Genomic DNA, 26,068 nt, shown 5'->3' on the forward strand with positions numbered 1-26,068 from the left:
TGGCTTGAAAGAAAGCCCCTGCGATGGGATCGATCTTGCAAATTAAAAATTTGCCGTGTTTTGGTCCCATCAACCGAGGAGAAACCGTAGTATATCATATGTCCAGATCATTCGAAGTTATTTATTTTCAGGTTTGGACATGAGTTGGTAGCTGATTAGCTAAAAAACCCGGTTTGTTACTGGTAAAAAGTCCAGAAAAATAGAAAAGTTATTTTATACATATTTTATACAGAGTTTTGGGTTCAAATTGGTATTTTTGGGTTATTGGGTAAAACCCATAGGGTTATAGGGTTGGGTTGGGTTTTAGCATTTAGGACCTATTACCCCATGGGTTGGGTAATGGGTCCAAGATTTGGACCCATCGGTGGGTCGTGCTGATGTTTATATGTATCTGACAGGCCTGCACCTTGACAAGTGATCCCTACTACAAAGCTAGTTCTATTAAATTTATAGATATCGTTGATAAGGATACTATATTTAGCAATAATGTTATGATATTAATTGAACTACTTGTGAATAAGCTCTGCATCTTTATATAATATATGCTAGGTAGTGTAGCAATGTGAAAACTGGGTTTTTAGCTTCTTACAGCATACAAGAAACTAAGATATCCAATTTTTGTCGATTGGTAAGGGAGGGGGGGAGGGGGTATTAACAGAGCACTGAGCAAGTAGAATATTAGCTCTCTCTTCTACTATAGCTAAGGTAAGGTCCTTGCCACATATATCTAGATCCAATGGCCATCACTCAAGCATCGATTTCGTCCAATTTTAAGCAATTTACACAAGTAATATTGTGATAACTAATCCCCTTGACACATTCGCGTAATATTGTACGAGATACCTTATAAACACGCGTAGCTTCAGTAATAGAAGCTAGTTTCTTATTTCTTAATGTCTGTATAGTAAGTTCAATCCTGCCTTCTTGCTCAACGAGTTTGAGTGTTCGTTCGGTACGAATTGGTGGCTGGTGGTGGTTTAAAGATAGGGATGCTACACGCGACGCGATTTTTTTGAGGTGGTGGCAGTTCCGTGGTGAAAAACGTTATATCTCCGAACTTGTATAGGATTTCCCATATTGAAAATAGCACCAAGGTATCCTGCCACACCCGGGTAGCTTTTTAAAATGGTAAATTTTCCAATTTTCGAGTTTCCCGAGAACCAGTACGTCTAGTCAGTTTCAAAATCCAATTTCTGAAGTACAGGGGTCTTAGAGATCTTTTGTCTATTTCATGATAGCCCAGGCCAGCGGAATGAAAAAAGTTCCTTACTGGCCCAGAAAACGATACTTCAGCGGTAAGTCGCTCCCACTGAGCCCTGAAACTGTCACGACCTGCTCATCCCCTGGCATGATGTCCAACGCGCTGTCGCTGAGTTGTACGTTATCCCGTTCCTCAAATACGAGACATTTGACAGGTCTAAGTACACTGATGGCGAGTCTCTGTTGTCCAGGGACATTACCATTCTGAACCTTGACAACTAGCCCGCGGTCAGAGAAGTCAAGGTATTTCAACGGCTGCGGCCAATCGGCATCACGTGCAACAACGTGACCGTCCACCCAGAGTCGTACGGCAAGAACATGCGGCTCATGTTGCGCTATATTATCAATGACTCCATCTAAGACAACGTTGGTTGTCCCATTAGGAGTAACTATAACATCGTAAACACTTGGGGGCCGTAGATTTTCGCCACTTACTACCGACAAGAACCGAAGCTCAACAGTAGCGTTAATACCCTCACGGCGGCTGCTCGCAACCCATATCTCATATTTGGCCTTGGCTGGGGCTCTCGCGTGAACAACACTCCAATCGTGGTGTTCACGGCGAACGCCAACCGCCAAGGGCTCCATCGCACGTTTTACTGTGTAGTACGCAGGCTTAGGCCGTTGGAAATAGTCAACGATCGCCCACGAGATCGTCGGCCAGCAATCATTGATTTGCCATAACAATGCTCCGCCACACTTACGGTCATCACCCCATTGGCGACGCCATCCTCGGTACCCGAACATCATCGTCTCTGCCTGCACCACTTGAGTAAGGTGGATATATGTCTGGATATAATTATGAGTGCTGTTTTTCAACATAGCCAGATTGTAGATAAACTATTCATAGAAGGCTGAGTATTAACTTGAACTTACCTCAAGGTCTGTGGCCGTGCGCAAATTTTCCACGAGATAGGTCGCTAGTCGTCGCTCGTGGCCATCCGCTTTATTATGGAAGTCCATAACCTGTGATTGCGGGAACTTGTCGGATTCATTTTCGATGAAATAATCAATAGTCGACATATGTGGAAACGCTTCCATACCAAACTCGCTATTGAAGCGGCCACCGAGGGTATCGAAAATCTGATACTTCTCCTGTGTTCCATGCCAAACTAGTACAGATATATTAATAAGACTCCGATCTATATTGAAATTCGGGGAGACCTACCATTCCACTGATGCATGTCTCCAACGGTTGGGTCTGAAGTGATTTTTCCATCCCCCCAAGGGCTCCCTGGGTGATAAAATGTACTTGGGGAGAGCTCTGCCACTGCGTCCGGTAATAGCTTCTCGTAGATGTAGCGTGCAGGGAAATTAGTCTTTAGCCAGGACTGCGGATCCTTATCATCGTAATTGTAGGTCATATTCGCCTGCTCCTGGACCTGATAGTCTTCATTGTTTCCCACATATATGACAATGGAGGCATGGTGTCGCAAGCGACAGATATTGTAGGTGACCTCTTGCTGAATTGATTCCAGTAGCTCAGGCCAAACAGGGTAATTTCCACAGGCAAACATAAAGTCTTGCCAGACAAGCAGTCCCATCTCATCGCAAGTCTCATAGAATGCTTTGTCTTCGTAGATTCCCCCGCCCCACACTCTAATCAAAGGTCAGTCATAGAACAGAGACTCGATTAGGTATTACTGGTCATCATTTAGCTTACCTGACCATGGTCTGACCTCCCTTTACCATAAGGTGAATCCAACTTTTGTATCGCTCCTGGCAAATACTAGGAAGCAGGCTATCGGCTGGAATCCAACAAGACCCACCACAGAATATATCCTGGCCGTTGATTCGGAAAAAGAATGATTTACCGTGTCTGTCAGGTTGTTGAATAACTTCTGCGGATCGAATGCCAATACGCTTGGACATTTTATGCAACTCCTTTTCAGGGCCTCCCGAAACCGAAACCGACATATCGTACAAAGGTTGGGAGCCGTACCCATGAGGCCACCACAACTCTGGATTGTTGATCTGCAACTTTGCTTCGATGCTCTTGCTGGAGTTAATTTCCACTAACAAGCTCTGACAGGCAATCTGATTTCCTCTCAGAGACAAACAAAACCTGACGGTATAGTAGCCGGAGACGGCAGCATCGATCTCAGCAGTAGCTGTGATGGTCGCTGTCTTGTGGTTGTGCTCCAAGTGTGTCTGCGGCCATAACCCTGCCACTCGTACAGAGTATGCCTGTAAGCGTACGCCTCTCCAGATGCCGGCAGTCATAATGACTGGGCCCCAATCCCAACCCCAATGGTACTGAGCTTTGCGCACAGCCAGGCGTGCCATATCGCCATTGAAGCCTTCCCATCTGTGGTCTGGGTACTTGCTTCGAAGCTCCTGCGCTTTCAGCTGAGCGCAATCAAACTCAATCTCTAGGACATTTGGGCCATCAGATTCGAGCAGCAATTTTGTGACCTCTACCCGATGACCGATAAACATGTTACTGCTTTTCAGTATATTATGGCCATTGAGAGTAACGGATGCAAATGTGTCCAGACCATCGAATACAATGGCCACTTTTGCGCCGGTCGGAATATCAGGTCTTTTCAAATCTGTTCTGTATATCCATGATTTTTCGTTGACCCATTGGGCCTTGAGTTCATTGAAACCGATGTAAGGATCTTCGAGTCTATATTTTTGGGTTAGCCTAGGAACCGCTTAGTATATCACGCGTGAATAAAACCTTTTGTTTGCAATCAGATCCTGCTGCACAGTAGAGGGAACTGCCGGTACAGACATCCATGCGTCCGGGCTATTATCATCCCGGTCTTTAAATGTCCAGCCACTGGACAACGGTAGTTCAAAAAAACTCATATTTTGCAGAAAGTCAAGTGACGGGTATATTTGAAAGCAATGGCAAACGCAAAAATTGGCTTTCATTTACCGCTTTTACGGTCTTTGGAGATCATGCTTCACGGTATTTATATTATTCATAATACTCCAAATTATAAACCCGCGTCGAGACGCAGATTCTATCAAAGAGGGTTATCGCGCTGCTGAAAAGGTAACGGAACTTTCGGCCTCCACCCACTCACTACCTCTTTCGGACATTGGCAGGCGGAGCGCATGAATGGATGAAACCAAAGAAAAAACGCCAAGTGCAGATCTTTAATCTTAAATATCAATATGCCCCAACACTGCTGAGCAAGTCATACAGTATTTCGATTGCTGCGAAATTTGAGGTTCTTGTTTTTGGTTTTGGCATTAGCATTACCTGATCTGCGTGGGCCACGTTGTTTGATGCTGGAGGCCGCATATTCCGAATTTTGACATTTGCACAAGTGCATTTTCATCCTCCGTCAAAATGACCAAGGTGTCTATGTAGATCAAGTAATCCACTCCTGTGTATGTACTCTCTTCTACTATTCAGACGATGCGCTTCATGATAAACATTTAATTTCACAAAGCACCTACGCAAACGGTTAGTCACTCACTTCTTCATACACGCTACTTCATATTCATAATCAAGGTTCTTGGCTCCGATCCTGAGTGGGTCAAATGATGAGTTGATTGCAAAGATTGCTTAGGTTGAGACTAGTTTGAACTCCCTAACTGCCAAGTGACTCGAGTTGAGTGTGAGGAAATTAAGGGTCCAGTATAGGGCCCCACTAGTAACCTCGCAAGAAGCACACGATGCGACCCGACGTCTACAGACACGACGACATCCTCATCTGTTACGTGATTACAAGGCACCTATAACCTCGAGATAAAGAGGAGGCTACGTGTAGGATCTACTAATCATGTGATTTATTTGTGTTTCTCAAGAACATCTACTAATCTTGAAGAGGTGGGCTATCTTCTGATGCGTTACAAGTAAAGTACCTTTTGTCTCGATTTCAAAAGCATTTGCCCCACCTGATTCAAAGTAATATCAATAAGTGACACTATTCTAAACACGATGTTTTTCTTGTGGGTGATGCTTGGACAGGGTACAATGAAAGCTTTGGGGCCGGTATGAACGACGGACGACGGAGTACGGAGCACCCTCTGCCAAGTCTCCTGATTCATCCACGGACCATTTGCAGCCGCCGGTTAGCCATCAAATAGCTTCGAATGTTAGATGATCATTCCCATTTTCTACACGGGCGTGTTAGAGTCTAGAAAGGCTCCACTTGTCAATTGTTTATAGTGGTGAAAAATATCTCACAACCGCCCCCTTCCCGTCACATAGATATCTATATAAGACGTGTTTTTCTTTTGCTCGTTCAGACACTCATCACTGCAGAAACAGCCACTGCCCGACAAGAACATCAAGATTGAAGAGCCTTTTTTTTATCAAAGATATCAAAAATGCATTCTCCATCCTTCTTCGTTGTCCTCGCACTCATTCCGACCGTCATCTCCTCGCCCGTAACAGGATTCAAGCTTGCTACCCGTGATGGTGATCGAGGCAATGAGACCGTTTCTGGACTTGGAGTTCGGAAGCAAGAAGTGACCGGCGCTGGTGGCAACACTCGTGACTTGGCTATTGCGATGCTGGAGACTAAAACCATGACTAGTGACTACATCTATGGTACGTCTTAAAACACCACATTTTACCCAATTTGTAGATTGACACATAAATTCACAGGAGATGGCAAGTCTGGTGATGCTACCAACTTTGGCATTTTCAAGCAAAACTGGTACATGCTTCGTCACTCCGCATCTGTGTTCTTAGGCGAGACCTCAGACCAGGTTGATGATGGAGCCGTTTTAAAGTGGGTGTCTAATCTACAATTTAAACTTAGGAAATTGTGTGAGCTAATATGTTGATCCTTCAAGCTCCGATTTGGATAAGGACATCCAGGCCCGTCACGATGGCGAGAATAAGTATGGCTTTGACGTTTGGTTCGCCGGCCATCGCAACGGAGCGTCAGGTGTTGAAAACCCTGATACCCCGGATATCCAGGGTCAGTGAATATAAAAAAGATCATAAATAACTCGGCTGACTCAATAAATAGGGTACAAAAATGCCGTTCTGTGGATTCAAGAGCAGATCGAGAGCGATGAAATATATCAAAGTGATGATACTCGTTTCTGGGTCAACGTCCAGGCTATCTAAGCCTCAAAAGAGCAGTTTGCGAGGAGAGCCTTTGCCATTTTCAAGATGAACGTCAGCTCTGGAGCTAATTAGAGGTTGGAGCAACGGGGAAAAATATTGTGTTGGGTCATGGGCTGGCTCGCTGCAAGTTCCACTTGGTATTTCAACTGATGATCCACCTGGGCGGTCGATTATTTAGAAATTTACTTGGTTCGTCTCGGCTCCTTTCAATCAATTGATAAGATACCTATGGCAATATCATATCTTTGTAGTGGCGTTCTTGTAAAGCAAACAAGGTGCCAATTTCAGTGAAAGCCTCGCGACGCCAGGGTGTTACTGTCGATTCTGCCGAGATACGATAGCGGTGGATAGGACTATGGAAAGACCGCTTTCCTAGATAGGTGAATTTAATAATGATTGGAGAGTATTTTCAGAGTACTTGGAGCCTATAAAGAATATAATAAAATTTGAAGTTAATTATTGATGTGGGAGGTTGGCTCAAGGTCACGATTGCAGGTATAGAAAGAAAGAATGGGTACCTTCCCCAATGGAACCTGCGCATGTACCTCAGGCTCGGACTAAAGAGCACCAGTACTGGATCGATCTTATTCTTTGCGAGGAAACTCAGTAGACATTACACAATATTTTTTAATAGACTTATTAGAGGAATTTTCAGTATATAGTGAGTACTTTTAGTTCCGCCTGACCACTACAGCCAAAAAAAATATGTCTAGTAATTCTATAGTATATATATAACAGGCAGACAGGTAGGTTCTTAACAACAGACCGAAATATCCTCTGGGATAGGTATAAAGTAGAAAATATAGAGTAAGTAGTACTCTATAGCATAGGTTATGTCACGGGGCTCGTGTCAAAGAAGGGTGAGCTTCGGTAAGAAGCAATCAACTCTCTAGGATTACCAACTGATCATTTCTCGAAAAACTTCGTTACCACCAAAACACAAATCCTTGTCTGAAAATCAAATTCAAATGCGTAATCCATTCTATGTACAGCCTGGACTTCCTCCATCGCACCAGGCAGTTCCTGTGCAACACCGGAATGAAGAAATTCTGTTTGTCCACGTAGATGGCCTGCAAACTCCATAAAAGTCAACAAGATGAGTTCCAGCAGCACCTGTTTCTGTTTTTGTGTGATGTCCAGAACAACCTGTATCACTATTTCGGATATCAATCATAAGGTATTTCACTTCAAATAAATGGATAAAGGAATAAAACTTACGCCCAAAAGACACAGATGGCACCATCAATCCAAGCATTGTCCACCCTATCATTCCAAGGATTTGCCGTAGGTAGATCATTCATGTTATCTGCAGGATATAAGTGAGATGCTCCTTTCATTCTCTGGGGGAATGGACGCACAGCAGGTGTTATCTTTCAACGCCGTCAGTTTTTCACTGTATTCTGGGGTAAATTTGCTAATATCTTGAAACTGGATCGACCATGCCTCTGCAACCTGAGCTGCAAAGACGCTCGTGACTGCCAAGGTAGCAAATGACTTGAATTGCATCGTGATTGATGTTCGTCTGTTGGAATTGAGATGAAGCAAGATGAATCAAGATGAAGTTGAGAAGAATAATCTTTTGAAGGTAGCTAGGCTTCTATTTATAATATTTTCACCAGCAACCCCATCTATCACATAAGCGTTCTCAAAGTAGGTTTGTTCAAATCATGCAGCTTACAGTCAGCAATTCAAACTACCTTTCAGCTCAAAGTCCAATTAACCGAGCCAAGAGCGAATTACTATCTGACAATTCCTTCCGCAAGCAAGCCACGACTGCCCATAGACTGATGCTGTGACTCTAATCCCGGGGAGAAAGAAGCAAAAAGTGAACACAGAACCATACGACAGTTATGATTTGCTGATATACCAACGGCCCATTGGCCAATAAAGACTTTTAGCAAAGGTTCCCTGCGAACACTCATTTGTAGACACTCTCACGTTGTAGTTACGAGTAGCTTGCCGCTGAGATTTACCCCTCAGTTTGATCCAGCCCGCTTCATAAATTATATGCGCCAAGTTCTTGGCGGCAGGGCCAGGAAAGAGTGTCTAAGAGTGTATTGTCAAGGTGATTCTAAGAACACTGTGGTAGGACATTGATTTAAGAAATGCTATTTTTCCTTAATTTACCGTATTCTCTTGTGTATTTCCTCGAAAGATAACCAAGCAGCAGTGATTGTGACAATGTATATGTCGGGTTTGTATGTATAGTTAGTGTTAGCAAAAGCCAATTTAGGCCCCCAGAAGATACTGTAGAACCTCAGCAAAACGTACCTCAATTGGCCGAATCCCCGCTACATGACGAACACCAATCGCGCAAAAATTGCAAATACCATATATAGAACGAATAACCTCTATCTCTCGAATCTCATTGGATTTTTGCCAATTATTCGTCCTTTCGAGGTGATTGCACAAAATAATTACTTATTTAGAACGCCGCTATACTGCTTTAGGAAATTGGTATATTGCACTTCAAATGTCCGCCAAGTCCTCTGTGTCATGGGATGTGCCAGGCCATCAGCTCAGCTAAGACCCAGGATAACTTGAAGTACCAAAAAGTTCAAATTTATGTGTTCGATACAGAAAAATCCCGGACATAACGAATTAAACATCTGTAAAAATTAGTTCGTTTTACTAAGGTTCTACCGTAGTTAAACGTGAAGGTGTGGTGGTTTGCAATGGCATTATGAGAACATCAGATTCAGCCGACTGGCCAGTTTATCTGCAGGTGCTTCAGGGCGTTCCAGTACGGAGCTGAACCTTGGAAGTGACTGAAGTGGCAGGGGTAAGCCAAATAAAAGCAACGAATATATGACAAAAACATACAACAGCAGGGATTCGCTTGTGGTCACCCACCATACTACTAACCTGCCGGCGTGTGGCTTAAACGTGGCCAGTAGTCGGGTGGGAGTCGCCCGGGTGAGAAATGGGTGAGCGCCGCTTTATGGTCGCGCGACTGGGGGTGAAGGGGGTGAGTGCGCTATAGACAGGGTGATAACTTCAGTGGAAATCACCCGCCATCATGGATGATTATACGCGGACGATGGAGAATTCTAACCCCCGAGGTGCATTTCTGAATGGTGATACCGCTGTTTACTCAAGTTTTGGGCGCGGACGGAAGCATGTAGATCCGAAGGGGATCTTATTCTTCTACCGGAAGTCATGAGATCGTAATGATATCTCAAATTATTTCAATATCACAGAGGACTGGGGTATATAAGACTACGACCATGATGCACCCGACACCCCTGAGAGCTATTTCTCACTACTTTATGGGCCGCTGCTGATGGATCTCCGACCCGTCAACAAGGATAAATTGATCGTGATGGCGCATATTTGGGCGATATTGATCGCTACGCACGTCTACGCAGACCACAAATGGTTCGTGAGGAGTTCTTCTACATAATCCGAGGTATCCACCATAACTCCTTCGGGGCCAAATGTCGGAGCACACAAATCCCTAAATACGCGAACACGAGGTTCAGTGAGTTTGAGACAAAAAGATCATACGTGCAATAAACGCTCGACGAATTATGTCGGATGATGTCACATGGGTCACAACGGACACGCCGGAAGATCTACTTCCTTCAAACATCTGGTTCCCAGGGCGAGCTTGTGCAGAAACCTACAAAGACTGGCTCGCATCAGGCGAAGTATGCTGTGGCCATGCCTTCACGCCTGTATTGTCGCGGATTATCCAGAAATGTGGGACGAGCTACTGATATCTTCCTCCATAAAGGCTGTTGATAGCCAGACGCCACCGACAGAGAGCGAGACTCAAGATTTGAAACTTTAACAACTTTCTCGGGTTTTTGGCCCCGAAAGGTGGAACGAAGCCAATGCTTCACATAACGATCACTACCGGCGGGACATTTCGGCGGCTGTCCCGGACCAACTTGAGTCACTCAACCGAGAAAACAGTTACATCTCGAGAACGCTGTTTCTCATGGACTCGAAAGAATGGTATTTCCCCGGGCCGGATAGGAGATAAAGATGGGTAGACAGAAATTATCCGGCGCATCTTGCGCTGCGGGACCAAGGTGAACATGACGGATTATCCGTTAGAATTCCCAGTATAGACTTTGCTGTATTTGCTAGGGATGCTGTTGGTGTGGACCATGATATTTGGAGAAACTAAAATGATGGGCGTCTTGAACTGGATGAACTTTATGAATTGCTGGAGGCAGCTCAAGCCACTCACCGAAGCGTGGCTCAATGCTAGCATGGCAAATGTACAGGGGCATCCTTCTAATTAGTGATTCGTTCCGTGAAAAACATCTCGAGACCGAGGCAAACATCTCAAAAGGGAATCATGCTCCATCACAAATCAACTACTAAATTTGCGTTATGTCAGGCTGTGCTTAGGAGTAGCAAGATGATATAGAGATGTATAGAAGTGTATATTGGATATAGTGTGGTCTAGGTGCTCTATATAGGTCAAGGAGTGGTAGATATCAGGTGACTTAGGTCAGGGCTGACCAATCTACGCACACAGGCCAAGGAAACAGTTATACAATAAATCAGTTGGCGTACAACCTACCATGAAGCATTTAGTTGGCTCAGTTTGCTTGTTCCCGTGCCCGACCATGTGGTCGGCTTCAGACCTTCGGATAACATGTGAGGGATAGCTTAACTGTCCATGTAATGCAGTCGCCATTCCCCCCTCCCCATTTATGCTTTTTCTCGGTAAAGGCAACATTCTGTGATTAGTTAGTATTGAACTGGCCCTGCTCTGATCGAGAAATTCTGTAATGCCCACCCCCGCAAGTAGTCGGATCCACACCGCAGTGGACTCGCTCTTTTTTCTCTTTGCACATTTCTTTGCCTGTCTATATTGACACGCACTCGGTATAAACCTAGGGAATTGAAGATGTCTGCTAGAAAATAATCAGTCCTGCAATGGGTATATGCGTCCATTCCAGATCGAGACGCAGTCAACATATGATCACTGTTGAATCTATAGAACGCCAATAACTTTCAACGCATTATCTACAATATGACTTCCGGCAAATATATTTAAAATAAACTGTTTGCTTAAAATAGGTTTTTGGAGGTCTCTAGCGCGATGATTTGTGAATTCTTTACTAGGTGGCTTGTGATATCATACGGGTGCATGAGAAGGGCCTATCGCCACATATGGACTAGACGCCCCCCCGATTGATTATATTCCACCCAAGCGATACCTTCTTCTAGGCCCTCGTCAACCTCGACTCTCGACCAAGTCTGTATCAGCAACGATTGAACTGTAAAAGCCATCCGTGTGTTTGCCAACGGAGAACTGATTATCAAAGCGGTTTCTGGGCCCCCAGGGGAGCGGCGACTTCTTCCAACGTGGAAAAAATGCCGTTTTGCCAGAATTGAGTGGGGGCTGGCTCATGAACCTTGGAAATTGGGTGATTGTTTAGACAGATAAAAAAGCTTGCCCATGTACAATTGGACTGGTCATTGAGCCGCAGTAATTTAATACATGCTGGTGTGTAGTGAAATAGTCAAGAATGTTGATGACACCCGTTCGCGGCCCCAGCATTCCGATCCCCCCAAGGGATACGGTGTAAACAACCGAGACTGTCTGGAATAGGAAGTGCTACAATTATCACCAATAGTAATAGTAACACTAGTAGTAATAGTAATAGCAACAGTGATTTCTGGTGTCTCGGCGTCAGTGAATTCGGCAGTGAACAATATCAAGATCTTAGCATTGTTGTTTGTTGTTCCCGCCGGAGCCCGTTCAAACCCTAAACTAGCGGTGCAACTCACCCCACTCCCCTCTGAAGATCACCGTCGGTCCCCGATCCATCCGAAACATGGCAGTCATGGAAGTCATGGCATTCGTGATCTGGTTTCGGTCGGATGCAGGTCGGGGGTTTCGAGAACTCGGGTGAGCTCCGTCTGCGGGGAATCTCAAGGCAGCCATCCCATCAATTGCATCAAGACTCACTACGGACGTTTAGCAATCGATCAGTTCAAATCATTCAGTTTTCTACGATTTGCACAACCAACTGCTTGTACTCAGAAATGATGCGTACAGCCCTAGAGTCAATCTCCAGAGCTGCTCCTGCCGGGATCCCGACTGACGTGGTAAATACTGAAACCCACCCTCATCCGCACGCGATGCATCATCAGGGTCTCGATCGTGCCTGGCCCCCACCCAATCGGGATTCCCAAATTCTTTGACCCACCCGGGTAGCTGCAGAAGCCTGTATCGACGCAAACATTGTGATCTTAGTATTGTTCCCGGATATGCTAGCGAGAGCGTGAAAATATCCATGACCAGGCAGTATCTGCCCAGGTGCCTGAGCTAACTTGGAATCTTGTTTCGCTAGCCTTGCTCATGTTTAAACCTATTATATATACTATTTCATACCTAGGTACCTGAGTACTAAAGGCTGTTAATCGGCATTCCATTTCCTTCAACTTGGAAGTTCAAAATTCGACAATCGTCTCGCATCGGGGGATCCGGGTTCGACTTTGAAGGCTGTGGAAATAAACAGCAACTTGAAGATGCATTTCTCTATCTTCCAGTCCCTGGCAGTCCTGGCGATGCTGTCAGAGACGTCTTTCTCCATGGGATTATCGCAGGGAAACCTCAAGCGCGATCTAAAACTTGCTGCAGAGGCCGGAATCGATCCAGATATTATGTTGCGCGGTGGAGGAATTATGCATGCCATGGCAAAAGTCACTGAGGCAGTGAATGTTACCCCGGAATATGCAGAGGTAAGAAAGTCGAGTTTTTAACTCCAGGGCTTCTTTGATTCATGAACATCTGCTGATCAGTACAGTTGCCAATTGATCACAACGACCATTCTTTCGGAACATACAAGAATCGTTATTGGGTATCTGACCAATATTACCGTGAAGGAGGACCTGTCTTCGTGTATGATGTTGGCGAGGCTTCGGCTGAAAGTCCAGCGAATACACACCTGGGAAATGAGACCTCATTTTTCGCCGAGATGTTGAAGACGTTTGGCGGAATGGGTATCGTCTGGGAACATCGGTATGCAGCATCTCAGTCCGAAAATTGAGAAACAACAACTCACCAAGATCAGATATTATGGCGACTCTCTACCCTTCCCGATTTCAACCGAATCGCCACCGGAGCATTTTGAATACCTCACTACAACACAAGCCCTCGCTGATATCCCTTTCTTTGCAAATAACTTCACTCACTCGGCGTATGCTCATGTTGATCTCGCACCCTCCGGAACACCATGGATCATGGTAGGAGGATCTTATTCTGGTATGCGGGCAGCTTTCACCCGTAATGCTTACCCTGAGATAATCTTCGCTTCGTTCGCATCCTCTGCGCCCGTTGAGGCCCGGGTCGATATGAGCATGTATTTCGATCAGGTCTACGATGGAATGGTTGCCAATGGCTATAGCAACTGTACGAAGGACATCAAGGCTGCCCTTCAGTACGTTGATGGCGAGCTGGGCAAAAATGCATCGGCAGCTGCTGGCATAAAAAAGGCGTTCTTTGGCCCAGGCGCGGAGAGAAATAGCAATGGTGACTTCACGGCCGCTCTCGCCGGAGTGTATGGGTATTTTCAGGCATATGGTCTTGGTGGCGGGGATGGCAGTCTAGGGAGTCTTTGTGAGCACATGGAAACCGACCCTGCAACTTTAGCTGTTGCTGGTCCTCGTGGATTTGCACCCTACCGAGGTCGCAAATACGCTGCGGAGCGATTCATTTCGTGGCCTATCTTCACGCGGTTGATCAATTACAACTACGACACAAACTGCGACCAGCTTGACGACACGCTACCTTTATCATGTGTGCTTAATCCAAAATCCGTCGATCCGGATACCATAAGTTGGACGTGGCAGTTTTGTACAGAATGGGGCTACTATCAGAGCAATAACTTTGGTCCTCACTCTCTTCTATCCCGGTATCAAACTCTCGACTACATACAGTATACCTGCAATCGACAATTTCCCGAGGCGTTGAAGAGGGGCCTAATGCCGAAGAGTCCTCAGGTAGAAGCCACCAACAATATCACTGGTGGGTGGAGCATTCGCCCATCCAATGTCTACTGGAGTGGTGGCCAATTCGACCCTTGGAGGACCCTTTCTCCTCTCGCAACTGAGAAGTCCGCCCCGCATGTGACGCTCACAACGAAAATCCCCAAGTGCAATGTGAAGACGGGCACTGATACTCTGTTCGGATACATTATGCCGAATGCTGAACATTGTTTTGACTTCCAGGCCGACTTTGGCCCAGGAAAGGTATCCCGAGAATATTTCTACCAAGCTTTGTCTGAATGGCTTCCCTGTTTCCAAGCCCAAGGTCACAGCAAGGGCCACCATAAGTCTCCTGAGGCCCCGAAGCCGAAGCAACAGCAGAACCAGCGGAATGATTAATGGATTTCATCAAGGCTGGTCCTCTCTCGCTAATGAAGCTCTATTCTCATTTCTAAAGGCATCTATGGATGTCATGTATTCTTTCAGAATCTCAGATCTTCAAGTTTCCTTCAAGTTCAAGTTCATATCAACACTTCAATTCCTGAAACCTCCAGGGCTCATGATTCGAATAGTAGATGGAAAGTAGTGCAATATGGTTGTATACAGGCAGGCTGCTATAGTTCCCAGACTGGAATACCGATATAAACTATCTAAATCAAGGCTAATACTAGTACACGAGTTTATAAAACCTGCGGTCATTCGATTGCTATTAAATACTACCTAGCTAGCATCCTTTCCAGGTCGCTGGCCCAAAGGAAATGACCTGTTAAATGAATCAATGTTCTGGCTCGATCTTATCTGTTCATTGCTCAGGTGGGAGTGTGAGGAGTATTAGTGACATCTTATTTGCACCTGGCAACCTGTATTGGAAAATAGCAAATGCGTGAGATAGATAGCCTTGGGTCGGGTCGATCGCTTCGATGATCAGACATAAATTCTGCACTGTGGTATAATGTATCAAAAATGCTTCACCGCAGCCAGAAAATCACCCGAGGGGGCTTAAATCGGTAGTAATTATCAAATTGCAGATGGCTCATTGTGCGCTATCTAATGTATTCGCCACGATCTTGGGTGGCCCTTGGACTGGGTTTGCCTCTGCCAGAGAAAGCAATTATATAGCAATCATATGCTTGACCAGGCTTTCCAATCCATAGAACATCAATTGATAGATTTCGGACTTGGTCAAAACACCCGGGAATGTCTCAAGATGTGGTGGAAGTAGCGGATGTCGTTGTCGTGGGGTCATTACATCCGAACCAGCCTGGAGTGTGACAAGTTGTTGTTGTTATTTCAGTGCCACTGGTGGTGGTAGCGATGGTCGTTGTCGTCGCGGTCGTGGTAGTCGTAGAACTATCGAGACAACCCCACCACCCCGGAGTCTTGCAGGTAGATGTCCTCGTAAGTGTAGGAGATGCGGTGCTTGTGGTTGTGAGCGTCGTCGTGATCTCAGAGCCGTTGCTCTTGAAGAATTTCCACAGGATACAATCATAGCACTCTTCGTCTGACTCGCAGGAAGGAACATCATCATACACCTCGATGACGTCCCGAATAACGTTCTGGATCTTGTGAGTGCCGATTCCGACACGCCAGCCCTTGTCGGCCACGGTGTCGTAAGTGCAAACCTGCCCGGTATGGCACGCTGACTCCATCGCATAGCCACCCCAGGTGCAAATTGAGTTAATACCATTGCAAGTGCCCATATATACTGGGTCCGCAGTATGTCCAAAATGATAAGCACCTGTATGTTGCCGTTCCTGGTGTGCTTCATAGCCCGGTGGAATTGGCAAACCAAGGCGGGAGGCCGGCAGTGCCTCCGGAACCGCCTCGAAGGTCACGACGGGAAGGCCAAATGTCAGGCCGAGCAGACTTGATAAAGCACCGCCGAGCGAGTGACCGGTGAGCCAGATATTTGAATTCGGGTAGATCTCGGTCACATTGGAATAGAGATCGATGGCGGCTTTGTAGTATCTGTTTTGATCATTGATCGCCTCGGAGATACATGTGACATTTGCGGAGTAGGTTGCATTTTGGCAGTCACAGACTTGTCTCCACAGGTATGATCCCCCCTGACCACAGCAACAGCTGAATAAAAGATTATCGTTGACTTTATCATTGGTTGTGGTCTCGGCGCCATCAAACAGAGCGGGGGATGTGCCTTTGAGGGAGATGACCACGGTGCTGTTGGCCTTGTCGGAATAGATGTGACCTCGGAGGCTGTCTCCTTTCCAGCCAAAGCTAGACGAATAGTTGAACTTGCCATGAATTGTCTTCCACTCGGAGGTACTACCGGGTATTTGGATGTAGTCGTTTGCGGTCATCTTTGCAAACGTCAAGACGGTCTCCTTGTCGGTGACATTAGGACCGGGGAGTGTATCCAGGACCCATGGGGCAACGGAAGACTGACTGGTGGATGAAAGGTGATCTTCGATGACGGATATGCGGCGATCCGCGAGTCGATTTATAGTGATTGGATTTGACGAGGCGAGAAGAGTTGGATGGACAGTGACAGGCTCGGCCTCGGTCTCGGCTTCGGTTTCGGTGCCGTCTTCGGGCAAGATACCCAGGCGAGTATCTGGGGTGACATCTAGTCTGAGGTGTATATCTTCGGGGTATGGATGGGTATCACGATGAAATATATGGCGAAGAGAGAACTCATGTGTGGCGGGGATGGGAGGTGAGTCATGGGATGGGAGGAGTGGCGGGAGAACAGGTGCCTGAAGCGAGGGGATGTTCAAGTTGTTATTGTTATAATCATGGGTTGCAGATACCGGGTGAGGCAAGAATATAGCAGAAAGGAAGAGATCTGAGAGAATAGGAATAGAGATCGGAATAGGGGGCCGGCCTCGCCTATGGCGAGATCGGTGTAACCGCATGTTGATCTGGATGTGGAGGTGGAGATGGAGGTGGTAGATGGGAAGTGGAGATGAATGGAGATGAGCAGGGAAGATACGCCGATAAGCGCAGTCGTCATCGGATGTGTTTGTCTTGTTTGTTTGTCTGTTTGTTTGAATGTCACGGGGGTCGAGTCACGAGATTGGGTCACGGGACTGGGTCATGGGGTCTCACGGGGCTCGGGTTACCTTCTCCGGGTTTCCCCTTTCGGACTCGTGGAACTTCAACTTCAAGTTGATGAATTATGCAATCTTTGTCTTCCAAGGTCTCCAATCCAAGTTAACTTAGTACAGTCTTAACTGAGGTGGTACTACTACTAATAGTACTAATTAGAGCTAACTCTTAAGTTCAATTTGGATCATGATGTAGTAATACCGTGGAATGTAGTATCCATGGATATATCAGTGCCAGCCCTGGAGTGTGATCATCATTCACCACTACTAATAGTAGAAGTGATGCTCCGAGTCAACTTCAAGTTCAAGAACTAAGTTGTCTACTACTAGGTACTAACTAACTACTAGTACTAGTACTAGCATACAGGGAGGTCTGATCTGATTGTTTGGGCAGAATCTCACCGCCCACATGGCATCGCGATGGAATCAACTCCAGTCAGCTTCAACTTCGAAGTTGCACATGTCCACCTTCAATCTCTTCTTTCCTTTCCACTTTCCATTGCTCTTAGGACAATATTTCATTGTTCCAAGGCTGCTTATGTGGATCATGTCTCCTGCCAGCCTCGCTATACCATTGTGATTGATTCTTCTTCCGCTCTCTACTCTATGCTTTGCACTCTCGCCGTGCCATCCCACCAACCATGTTTTCGAATGCGCTAAAGTCATTCAGCTCCAATATCTCTGCCAACTATCAGATCTCCCCTCATGCCACCATCTATTCGGGTCCTTGGAAAATCCACGATGCCAAGAAGAAATCTACCGGCACCCCCGCCTCCGTCTTTATCTTCGATCGCAAGACCCTCGACCCACGATCCGGTGGGTTTGCCTCTCGTTCGGGCTCCGGTACAAAAAAGATCCAAGACGATGTGATCGAACGACTCAAGCGGGAAGCTGGGAATCTTGCCAAATTGAGACACCCGTCTATCCTTCAGGTGCTGGAGCCAGTCGAAGAAACCCGCGGCGGTGGTCTTATGTTTGCGACTGAGCATCTGACCGCCTCATTGTCGGGTCTCCTCTTGGATAAGAACGAGCAGGAGGGCGCATCCGGTGGTGGCTCGCGGGCGGGTCGTTACATGGTGGAAAGTCCTGATGGTACTCGCAGGCGGCGCGAATTTGAAATCGATGAGTTGGAAATCCAAAAGGGGTTGCTCCAGGTCGCCAAGGGTCTAGAGTTCCTCCACGAATCCGCTGGCCTGGTTCATGGTAATCTCAACCCGGATGCCATTTACATCAATGCCAAGTCAGATTGGAAGATCTCCGGTCTTGGATTTGCCGGACCCCCCAGACTCCTCAGAGACTCCCTCATCACTACCGCCGCTCGCCGTCTCCGAGGTTCTTTATCAAGACCCAAGACTGCCAGCCTCCGTCCAACTCAATATGGACTTCACCTCCCCAGACTTTGCCTTGGATTCCAACGTGTCGTCCGCCGCTGATTTATTTTCCCTGGGTCTCATCGTTATTGCTCTCTACAATTCGCCTCATGTCTCTCCGCTAGAAACACACATGAATCTATCGACATATAAAAAGCTCCTTAGCTCCCCTTCAACAACACCATCTCAAAGCAACAATTTCCTTTGCTCGAACCCCATTCCGCGAGACGTTCTATCTCAAGTCCTTCCCCGCCTCATCACTCGGAGACCGGCTCAGCGCATGAATGCCCGCGAGTTTCAACAATCCCAATACTTCGACAATGTTTTGGTGTCAACCATCCGATTTTTGGAGTCATTGCCCGCCAAGAATCCGAATGAAAAGTCCCAATTCTTGAGAGGGCTTCAACGGGTCCTGGCCGACTTTCCCGTCTCGGTCTTGGAAAGAAAGCTCCTTGGGTGCCTGTTGGATGAAATGAAGGATCGTGAACTGCTTGCCCTGCTGCTACAGAACGTTTTTGGTATTCTCAAACGCATCCCCAACGGGCGTCGCACTTTCCCTGAGAAAATCATTCCCCGTTTGAAGGAGGTCTTTGGAACCGGCCCGGGAAAAGCGGCAGGCCCGGAGCGCGACTCCAAGAAGGATGCAGGGCTCATGGTCGTTCTGGAGAACATGAAGCTTGTCACAGAAAATTGCTCCGGCCTGGAATTCAAGGATGGTCAGTCATTCTTTACATATTTGCCATCCCCAAGCTGACCCTCGAATTAGATATCCTGCCATTAATACGGCTTGCATTGGACTCGCCCACCCATTCCCTGGTAGATGCTTCTATCAAGTGTCTCCCTGTCTTTCTGCCCACACTCGACTTCAGCACCGTCAAAAATGAAGTTTTCCCGCCTATCGCAAGCACCTTCAGCAAAACGAGCAGTCTAGCTATCAAAGTTCGCAGCCTAGAGGCTTTCGCTGTCCTGTGCGGTGGATCACCGGATGAAGCGGATGGGCTTGATGATCTGTCTGGCGTTGTCCAGCCCACCAAGACTGCCAAATCATCCATCCTGGACAAGTACACCATCCAGGAAAAGCTTGTTCCTTCCCTCAAGGCCATCAAGACAAAAGAACCTTCAGTCATGATGGCAGCTCTCAAGGTGTTCCGTGAAGTTGGAAAGGTTGCCGACACGGAGTTTCTCGCTTTGGAAGTCCTTCCCGTCCTCTGGAGCTTCAGTCTTGGTCCTTTGTTGAACTTGAACCAATTCAACCAGTTCATGACTCTGATCAAATCTCTATCGACCAAAATTGAGAAGGAACAAACACGGAAGCTCCAGGAGCTTTCGTCGGGTGGAGACTCTGGGGGTTTTCAGAACGGTGCCAACGGTTTCTCGCAGTCTGCCACCGACCTTACGTCTCCCGATGGGGACAGTGCCAAAAGCAACTTCGAACGTCTTGTTCTTACGAACAAAAAGCCGTCGTCAAATGGAAAGGACGCTGACCTTTGGGGGAGCATGGAACCAGAACCAGCCACCAAACGACCCAGCATGTCACCTGCATTCTCATGGTCCACGAACAACTCCCCTGGCCATGGGGCATCGAACCAGCTGGGCTTTCGATCCATCACCCCCGATCAGAAGTTAAACACAATTCCTTCACTCGAGCCTGGGCGGCAAACATCACCCCCAATGGCAAATTCACCATTTTCATCCATGCAACCTATGCAACCCATGCAGCCATCTCAGTCCTGGAATATCCAAAATCAGGCTGTGAATAGACCTGGCTCTCTGGCTTCTTCATCCGGCATGTCTAACGGAACACCAATGCCCCAACCGGCCTTACAACAGCAGTCCCCAAACTACTCCTCATTCTCCATACCACCCCCACCGACCAACATGGGCATCACAAGCCCGACCAATTCGATCAGGAAAACCTCGCTCAATATGAACATGAACATGAACATGAACACGACTACACAACCGCCGCCGCCGCAGCAACGGAAATCGGGACTTGACAAATATGAAAGTCTACTATGATGCGCATGAATAGGTTTTTTTTGTCTACGCAAATACCCCTCGTGTGATTTATATTATATCTGCCTTCCACAACGATAGGGCAACACTATCAAATACTAGACAGTTTCGATGAGGCAAGGTCGAAGAGCATATTGTATTTAGCTTCGCAAGCAATTCTTCATTGATAAATTGACTTCTTCGACATGGTAATCCACACGTTGGGAATTGACCGAGGAGTCTTGTCTGGTGTAAGAATTAACCACGTAATCCTCCTCGAAATGGCCGTGCAGGTCCCACAAAGTGCTCAGGTGGATCGTAGTCAATGTTTGGATTCCAAGGCGGAGCCGGGGGTGATCAAATGTTCGATTTGCTGCCCAGGTGCCCAGGCGAGTGTGATTGATCATGTATGTGAGCCACGAGAGGGATATGACTATTCTAACTGGAAATTGTTGGGCGATAAAAGTTATAATATAGACCCCGACACAAAAGATCGTCGTGATGGCAGAACAGCGTTTCTCAAAATGTTCATGGCCGACAAATCTAGTCCCCAATCACCTTGCCATTGTTCCATACGGGCTCCCTTTTTGAAATGTGCCGCCAGGTGTTCAGCTCGGGAAGCCCAGGTAGAAAGATCTTGATTGCAAAACCCGCAACGACTCTCAACATCACCGCCAGAACCTCTCCAAAAATCCAGATCTGAAGAAGGAAGCTTGGTACACGCATGAAATTTGCGGAGATGCTGACATAAATAATCTTTTCGACTAAAAGATCTTTCCACAATCGGCTTTCCGGCACATATGTGAAATTCATGTTCATCCCAGTGAGCGGGAGTTGGGTTGGGAGCATCACAAAAGTAGCAGTTGGATACAGAACTGCTATATTGTTGGTTGAGTTCATCGAGATTCTGTGTGCAGATCCACGAGTCGAGTTGAAGGTGTACACTTTTTTCGTGCCGAGCCCAGTCATGTCGCTTTCGGAAGGATGAAGGGCAGAATGTGCACTGGTATTGACATTCAGCTCCCGAAAGTCGCCTTCCTCGCTGTCGTCTAGTGCTTGGAGCTTTAGGAAGAAGCGGGAAGGGTATATTTCCTTCTCCAGATTGATGGCTCCAGGCCGAGGAAATACTGTCGGAAGTCTCAGAGGCTCTACTCTCAAAGCTAGAAGCAGACGAGGCGAGATGTGAAGATGTTTTATCCAGATTGAAAAGGTCTGTCGCAGATCCATCGAAGTGAAACGGGTCAAACGCAGGACCGGGGTCTGCCACGCCCGAGGCGATGGCATCTTGAATGGCCGATTCCAAAATGGGCTCGTCTTCAGGTGGTGATGCTTTCCAGCGTTCCATGGGAGTCATTGAACTCAACGTGCTGGTAACCATCGGAGAGCCTGCACGGGAACGTGAGTTCGAAGTTTGTTTCGATGATTGGATCTTTTGCTTTTGTCTACGACGAGCATTCGCAAACCAAGTCGAAACACGCCTTTGAGAGAAGCCAGTTTCCGTCGAAAGCTGTTCTTTCTGTGCATCTGTAGGATACGGGTACTCTTGGTTTTGATAAAACCATTCTCGTAAGACCCTGGCCCCTTTCCGGACAAACTGTTTGGAATCTTTGCGTTCCTCTCTGTTTTCAAGTCCAAGATCAACGCCCTGGGTTACTGCGAGGTCATGACCGGGAAAATCCTGCTGGTCAGCTGCGCCATATTCTGCGTCCTCTGGCAGACCATGGAGATGACCGAGTACGGGTGAAAATGTCTCAAAGCGAGACGGGAGTCGTTTCTCGCCTTTGGCTAGACTACATTCCCGGAAGAGTGCCACGCAGCTAGAGCAAGAATTAATAGGGTTTGGATTAGCTGCTGTGGTTCGGAGTATAAGACATTGCAATCGATGTCTACGGCAGTGGCTGCAGGATATGGGTGGGCGGTATGCTCCATCAAGCCACTGTGGAACATTCGCAAGATTCTGCAAAGGAGAAAAATCGCCGAGTTTATCCTCAGCTTGAACCAAGTGCTGTGTGGTTTGCTGTATAGGATAAGATTGAGTCCCCCCCCGTAAGATTTTGAGGTGAGCCAATTCCCATAAACTGAGACCATTGTAAATCTGTTGGGTCTGAGGAACAGAAGAAGAAATCATCGAGTGCATTCCAATCAGCTTGGGGGTTCTCATGCAGCCAGACATCCCCCATGCTAGCATCCAGCATACTTGGAAGCTCGGATTCGGGCAACGATTGGGGGAATTGTTGTGGGGGATAGGAGTCTGATGGCAAGCCCGAATCCATTGCGCGTATAATTCTCCGCAGAGCGGCCAGTCCAACCGGGCAAAAAGCCTAGAGGCCGGTTTGATTGAAGATGGCTGGGCTATGAGGTGGAATATTCCATGCAGAGACACATACGTGAACAAGTAAGTGAAGGATCGGGATGTTTGCCGGCGGAGTAGGACATTGGGCTGGGTTGGGTTGGAGAAGAGAAATGAAAATAACGATGATGTCAGCATCTGATATAGTCACGTGCTACATTGCGGGGAGTGCGCTACGTGATTGGCCGGATCATCCTAAATTGGCATCCATACTTGGTTATACTACTACACTCCTACATATACACGCATAATCACTCAGTGAAGTTATATCCTGGTGCTCAACATCGGTACACTAAGCAGGACTTTTCCCATCCCCATGGGGTTCCTTCTCCAACACTGGTCATCCCGAGGCCTTCCGATCGGTTGACCTAGGGGGATATTGATACTAGTATCAATACTAGGACTAACCGAAATCGAGTTTCTGAGGTCAATGCCTGTTGGAATTGTCACATCTTTCTTTTCTTTGTTTACAATAACCTCCGTAGTTTTAACGATGCCGGTTTTTGAACCGTAATTAGTTGCATGGCCCGGGGGCGTCTCATCCGAGGCAGAGAATTGTTGGGAGCTTACTGCTTTGACATTATAGTCCCCGTTCTGAGTCAAATGAACTTCGTCAGATTTGGAGTCGTCGCTAGAACCCCGGCTCGCTCCCTAGCTCCTGGAACGCGTACTGATCACCCCGATGAATAGACCACATATGATTGCCTCCACCTCCCCCCATTGTGTGAATGCTTCCTCTGGTGCCAGTCGCAGCACGTTGCGATCGGTAATGGCCACCGTGAAAACCTTGAGATCGGGAGTTGGAATACTCCGATAATTTGAGAACGTTGCTAACCAGAGGCTTAAGGTAGAGAATGCAAGCGGCTATGACACCGATTGTGAATTGCAGTCTGTATTTATATTCCTTATTGTTAGCAAACCTATGCTTGTTCCACTACCCGACAGTATCGTTGGACTTAGTGTGGCTCGGATTCTTGGTACTTACGTTGTCCAGACTAAAATCCAGTCGTTCCTAGCATATTTGTCAGGATAAAGTGAATTTACAATGAAATTTTCAAATACTGATCCGTCGTTGTAGTGAACGCAATTTGATAGATTGCCTTCAATGCACCGAATATCAGGGCGCTGTACTCATCAGAAGCTAGTCAGTGGGGCCTCGCTTTTGACAGCGGGGCACGCAGCATGTGCTAACACGTACAGATAACCAAAGCTCATAATTGCTATCAGACAAATTCGAACTTTTCCTCGCATCTGCAGAGTACAGATAATTGGGATGGGGATTGTCGCAAAAAAACGTCAGTGGAGATGTTGAATTTTATTTAAAAAATTATATTCTTAGCTTTAAAAAAGCTCGCGAGTTCGTTAAGGGGAACTATACCGGTGTTCACGAGTCCAAATGTAACAAAAAGCTCGATTGGATAGTATTTAGACCCTGGGGAGTGAGTCCAGCATGCTGACATAGGTCTACAATAAAGAAAAAAAGGCCATGGAAGGTTCCCAGGAAGCAATCAGACGCGACAATGACGAAAGCTATAATGGTTATCAGCACATGAAAGGTCAAGGGCTGATAGAAGAGCAATCTTCAAAACGATATTTTCTGTTGGTAACTCTTGGAATTTGATTAACTTACCAATGCTTGCCCAAAGACAGAACGCATACCTTCGAGCTGGATTCAATCTCAGTATGTTCCAAGCTATGGAGATCTTGAGCATGGTTTTTCCTAATGCAGAGTCAATTATCACCTGCCAGAAGGAGCCTTGCGAAACTTTCTTTGCATCCCCATTGCCTTCAGCAAACCAACCATCACTGTGACCCTGCCCTTGAGTACCCTCAAAAACCCAGAGGATCCATCCTCCCAGAGCGCATAGCTATCTCATCCACAGGTCGTTGATCTAATTCGGAGGTTTATGGCCTCAGGGAGGTCGGAAGATTTGGGACGATAACCTATAGCTGCTATCAACATTGTCCAGTTATCAACACCGGTGTTCTTGATAAGTTTGATCCGAACGTAAATGCGTAGACCAACGGCCAAAGTAGCCAAAAAGATAAAGATGGTCTGCACGACTAGAATCCGTGGCAGATCGTTTTGCCACTCTATGTTGGAGTTTGTAGACCTCAACCCATTAATAGTCGCCATGATAATTGGTTTGGTCAACAAGACTAGGAGATCACATTGCTGTAGAGAGATATGTACAAGAATTTTAACCTTACCTGCAGGGCTTTAGACAGGTCGGCTCCTTGGAAATACTCGTACCGGGTAAGTATATCCACTAGTAGCACGCGAAATAGGAAATGTACCCTTTACTTAAGCGAATTGCTAAAAGGGAGCTTCTACTCCGTAGAGCGCCAACCTTGCATTTTGAAAAGTGGCGTACGTGTCTCGGCATCTTGAAGGCGAAAGATTTTGAATGAATCACCGAAAAAAAATCGAATGGTTCCAAAACCCTGGCACGTCCCTGCAGGATTAGCGGGATTCGGCCTATCTGAGGAAACGTCAACGAGCTTCTTTCTCCCATGAAGAACATGATGTTTTAATGTTGATACCAAGTCTATGGTCCTTGAAAATGATTCCTCTCGAAAAAATAAATAGATAAAACTCATTGCGCTGTAGATTGCGTAGCTGTAGATTGCGTAGGTCATTGCATCCCCATTCGATGCACTGTGGCTTACGAGGGCGTGGAAATAAAAGGGGGTCATAGTAGATTGCAACCCACGGGCGGCCAGGACCCTTGAATTCAAACCTGCATGGGGCAACCCGAAGATTATATTGTGGCCAGAATAAGGCCAACGGCCGGGCCATTGTAATCGATTCCAAGACTGGCCTTTTAAAACTTTGTCCGGAGTAGTAGATACGGAGTACGAAACGGCGAGAACTGCTCACTTCGTTGAAATCGGCAATTCGACGACCATCATGTCATTCTTGGGATAGAATTTATAGATAGCATGAGTGGAATGTTGTGTATATGATTGGATCGCGGTGATTCTGCAGCTGTAGCCTGATTTCAGCTCTTTCAAATGCGGGTGTGTGTAT

The 26,068-nt window shown here is 46.7% G+C and overlaps 6 protein-coding genes across 6 annotated transcripts; 3 read left to right on the plus strand and 3 right to left on the minus strand.

The window, feature by feature from the left end:
• Positions 1-1,266: 1,266 nt before the first annotated feature.
• Positions 1,267-4,074, minus strand: N7533_013297 (beta-mannosidase; the record flags this gene model as incomplete). Its single annotated transcript, XM_057109947.1, has 5 exons — positions 1,267-2,049; positions 2,137-2,372; positions 2,429-2,859; positions 2,924-3,889; positions 3,944-4,074. The coding sequence occupies 5 exons, from the start codon at positions 4,072-4,074 to the stop codon at positions 1,267-1,269; spliced, it is 2,547 nt and encodes an 848-aa protein (XP_056952649.1).
• A 1,476-nt stretch (positions 4,075-5,550) lies between these two features.
• Positions 5,551-6,301, plus strand: N7533_013298 (glycoside hydrolase family 134 protein; the record flags this gene model as incomplete). The annotated part of the gene is made up of 4 exons (XM_057109948.1): positions 5,551-5,773; positions 5,831-5,957; positions 6,022-6,149; positions 6,201-6,301. 4 exons carry the CDS (start codon positions 5,551-5,553, stop codon positions 6,299-6,301), a joined length of 579 nt encoding a protein of 192 aa, XP_056952650.1.
• A 6,498-nt stretch (positions 6,302-12,799) lies between these two features.
• N7533_013299 (putative serine peptidase, family S28) lies at positions 12,800-14,656 on the plus strand (the record flags this gene model as incomplete). Its single annotated transcript, XM_057109949.1, has 3 exons — positions 12,800-13,012; positions 13,078-13,292; positions 13,345-14,656. The coding sequence occupies 3 exons, from the start codon at positions 12,800-12,802 to the stop codon at positions 14,654-14,656; spliced, it is 1,740 nt and encodes a 579-aa protein (XP_056952651.1).
• Positions 14,657-15,459: 803 nt separating this feature from the next.
• On the minus strand, positions 15,460-17,130 carry atg15 (triglyceride lipase ATG15; the record flags this gene model as incomplete). Its single annotated transcript, XM_057109950.1, has 1 exon — positions 15,460-17,130. One exon carries the CDS (start codon positions 17,128-17,130, stop codon positions 15,460-15,462), a length of 1,671 nt encoding a protein of 556 aa, XP_056952652.1.
• An 833-nt stretch (positions 17,131-17,963) lies between these two features.
• Positions 17,964-20,711, plus strand: N7533_013301 (putative protein kinase Scy1; the record flags this gene model as incomplete). Its single annotated transcript, XM_057109951.1, has 3 exons — positions 17,964-18,654; positions 18,683-19,408; positions 19,459-20,711. 3 exons carry the CDS (start codon positions 17,964-17,966, stop codon positions 20,709-20,711), a joined length of 2,670 nt encoding a protein of 889 aa, XP_056952653.1.
• A 442-nt stretch (positions 20,712-21,153) lies between these two features.
• N7533_013302 (uncharacterized protein) lies at positions 21,154-22,815 on the minus strand (the record flags this gene model as incomplete). Its single annotated transcript, XM_057109952.1, has 1 exon — positions 21,154-22,815. One exon carries the CDS (start codon positions 22,813-22,815, stop codon positions 21,154-21,156), a length of 1,662 nt encoding a protein of 553 aa, XP_056952654.1.
• Positions 22,816-26,068: the final 3,253 nt, after the last annotated feature.

This window comes from Penicillium manginii (genome assembly GCF_028828005.1).
Source record: "Penicillium manginii strain IBT 31320 chromosome Unknown utg000011l:1.0-1395921.0:1.0-1396616.0, whole genome shotgun sequence".
In the NCBI taxonomy this organism is placed as follows: Eukaryota; Fungi; Ascomycota; class Eurotiomycetes; order Eurotiales; family Aspergillaceae; genus Penicillium; species Penicillium manginii.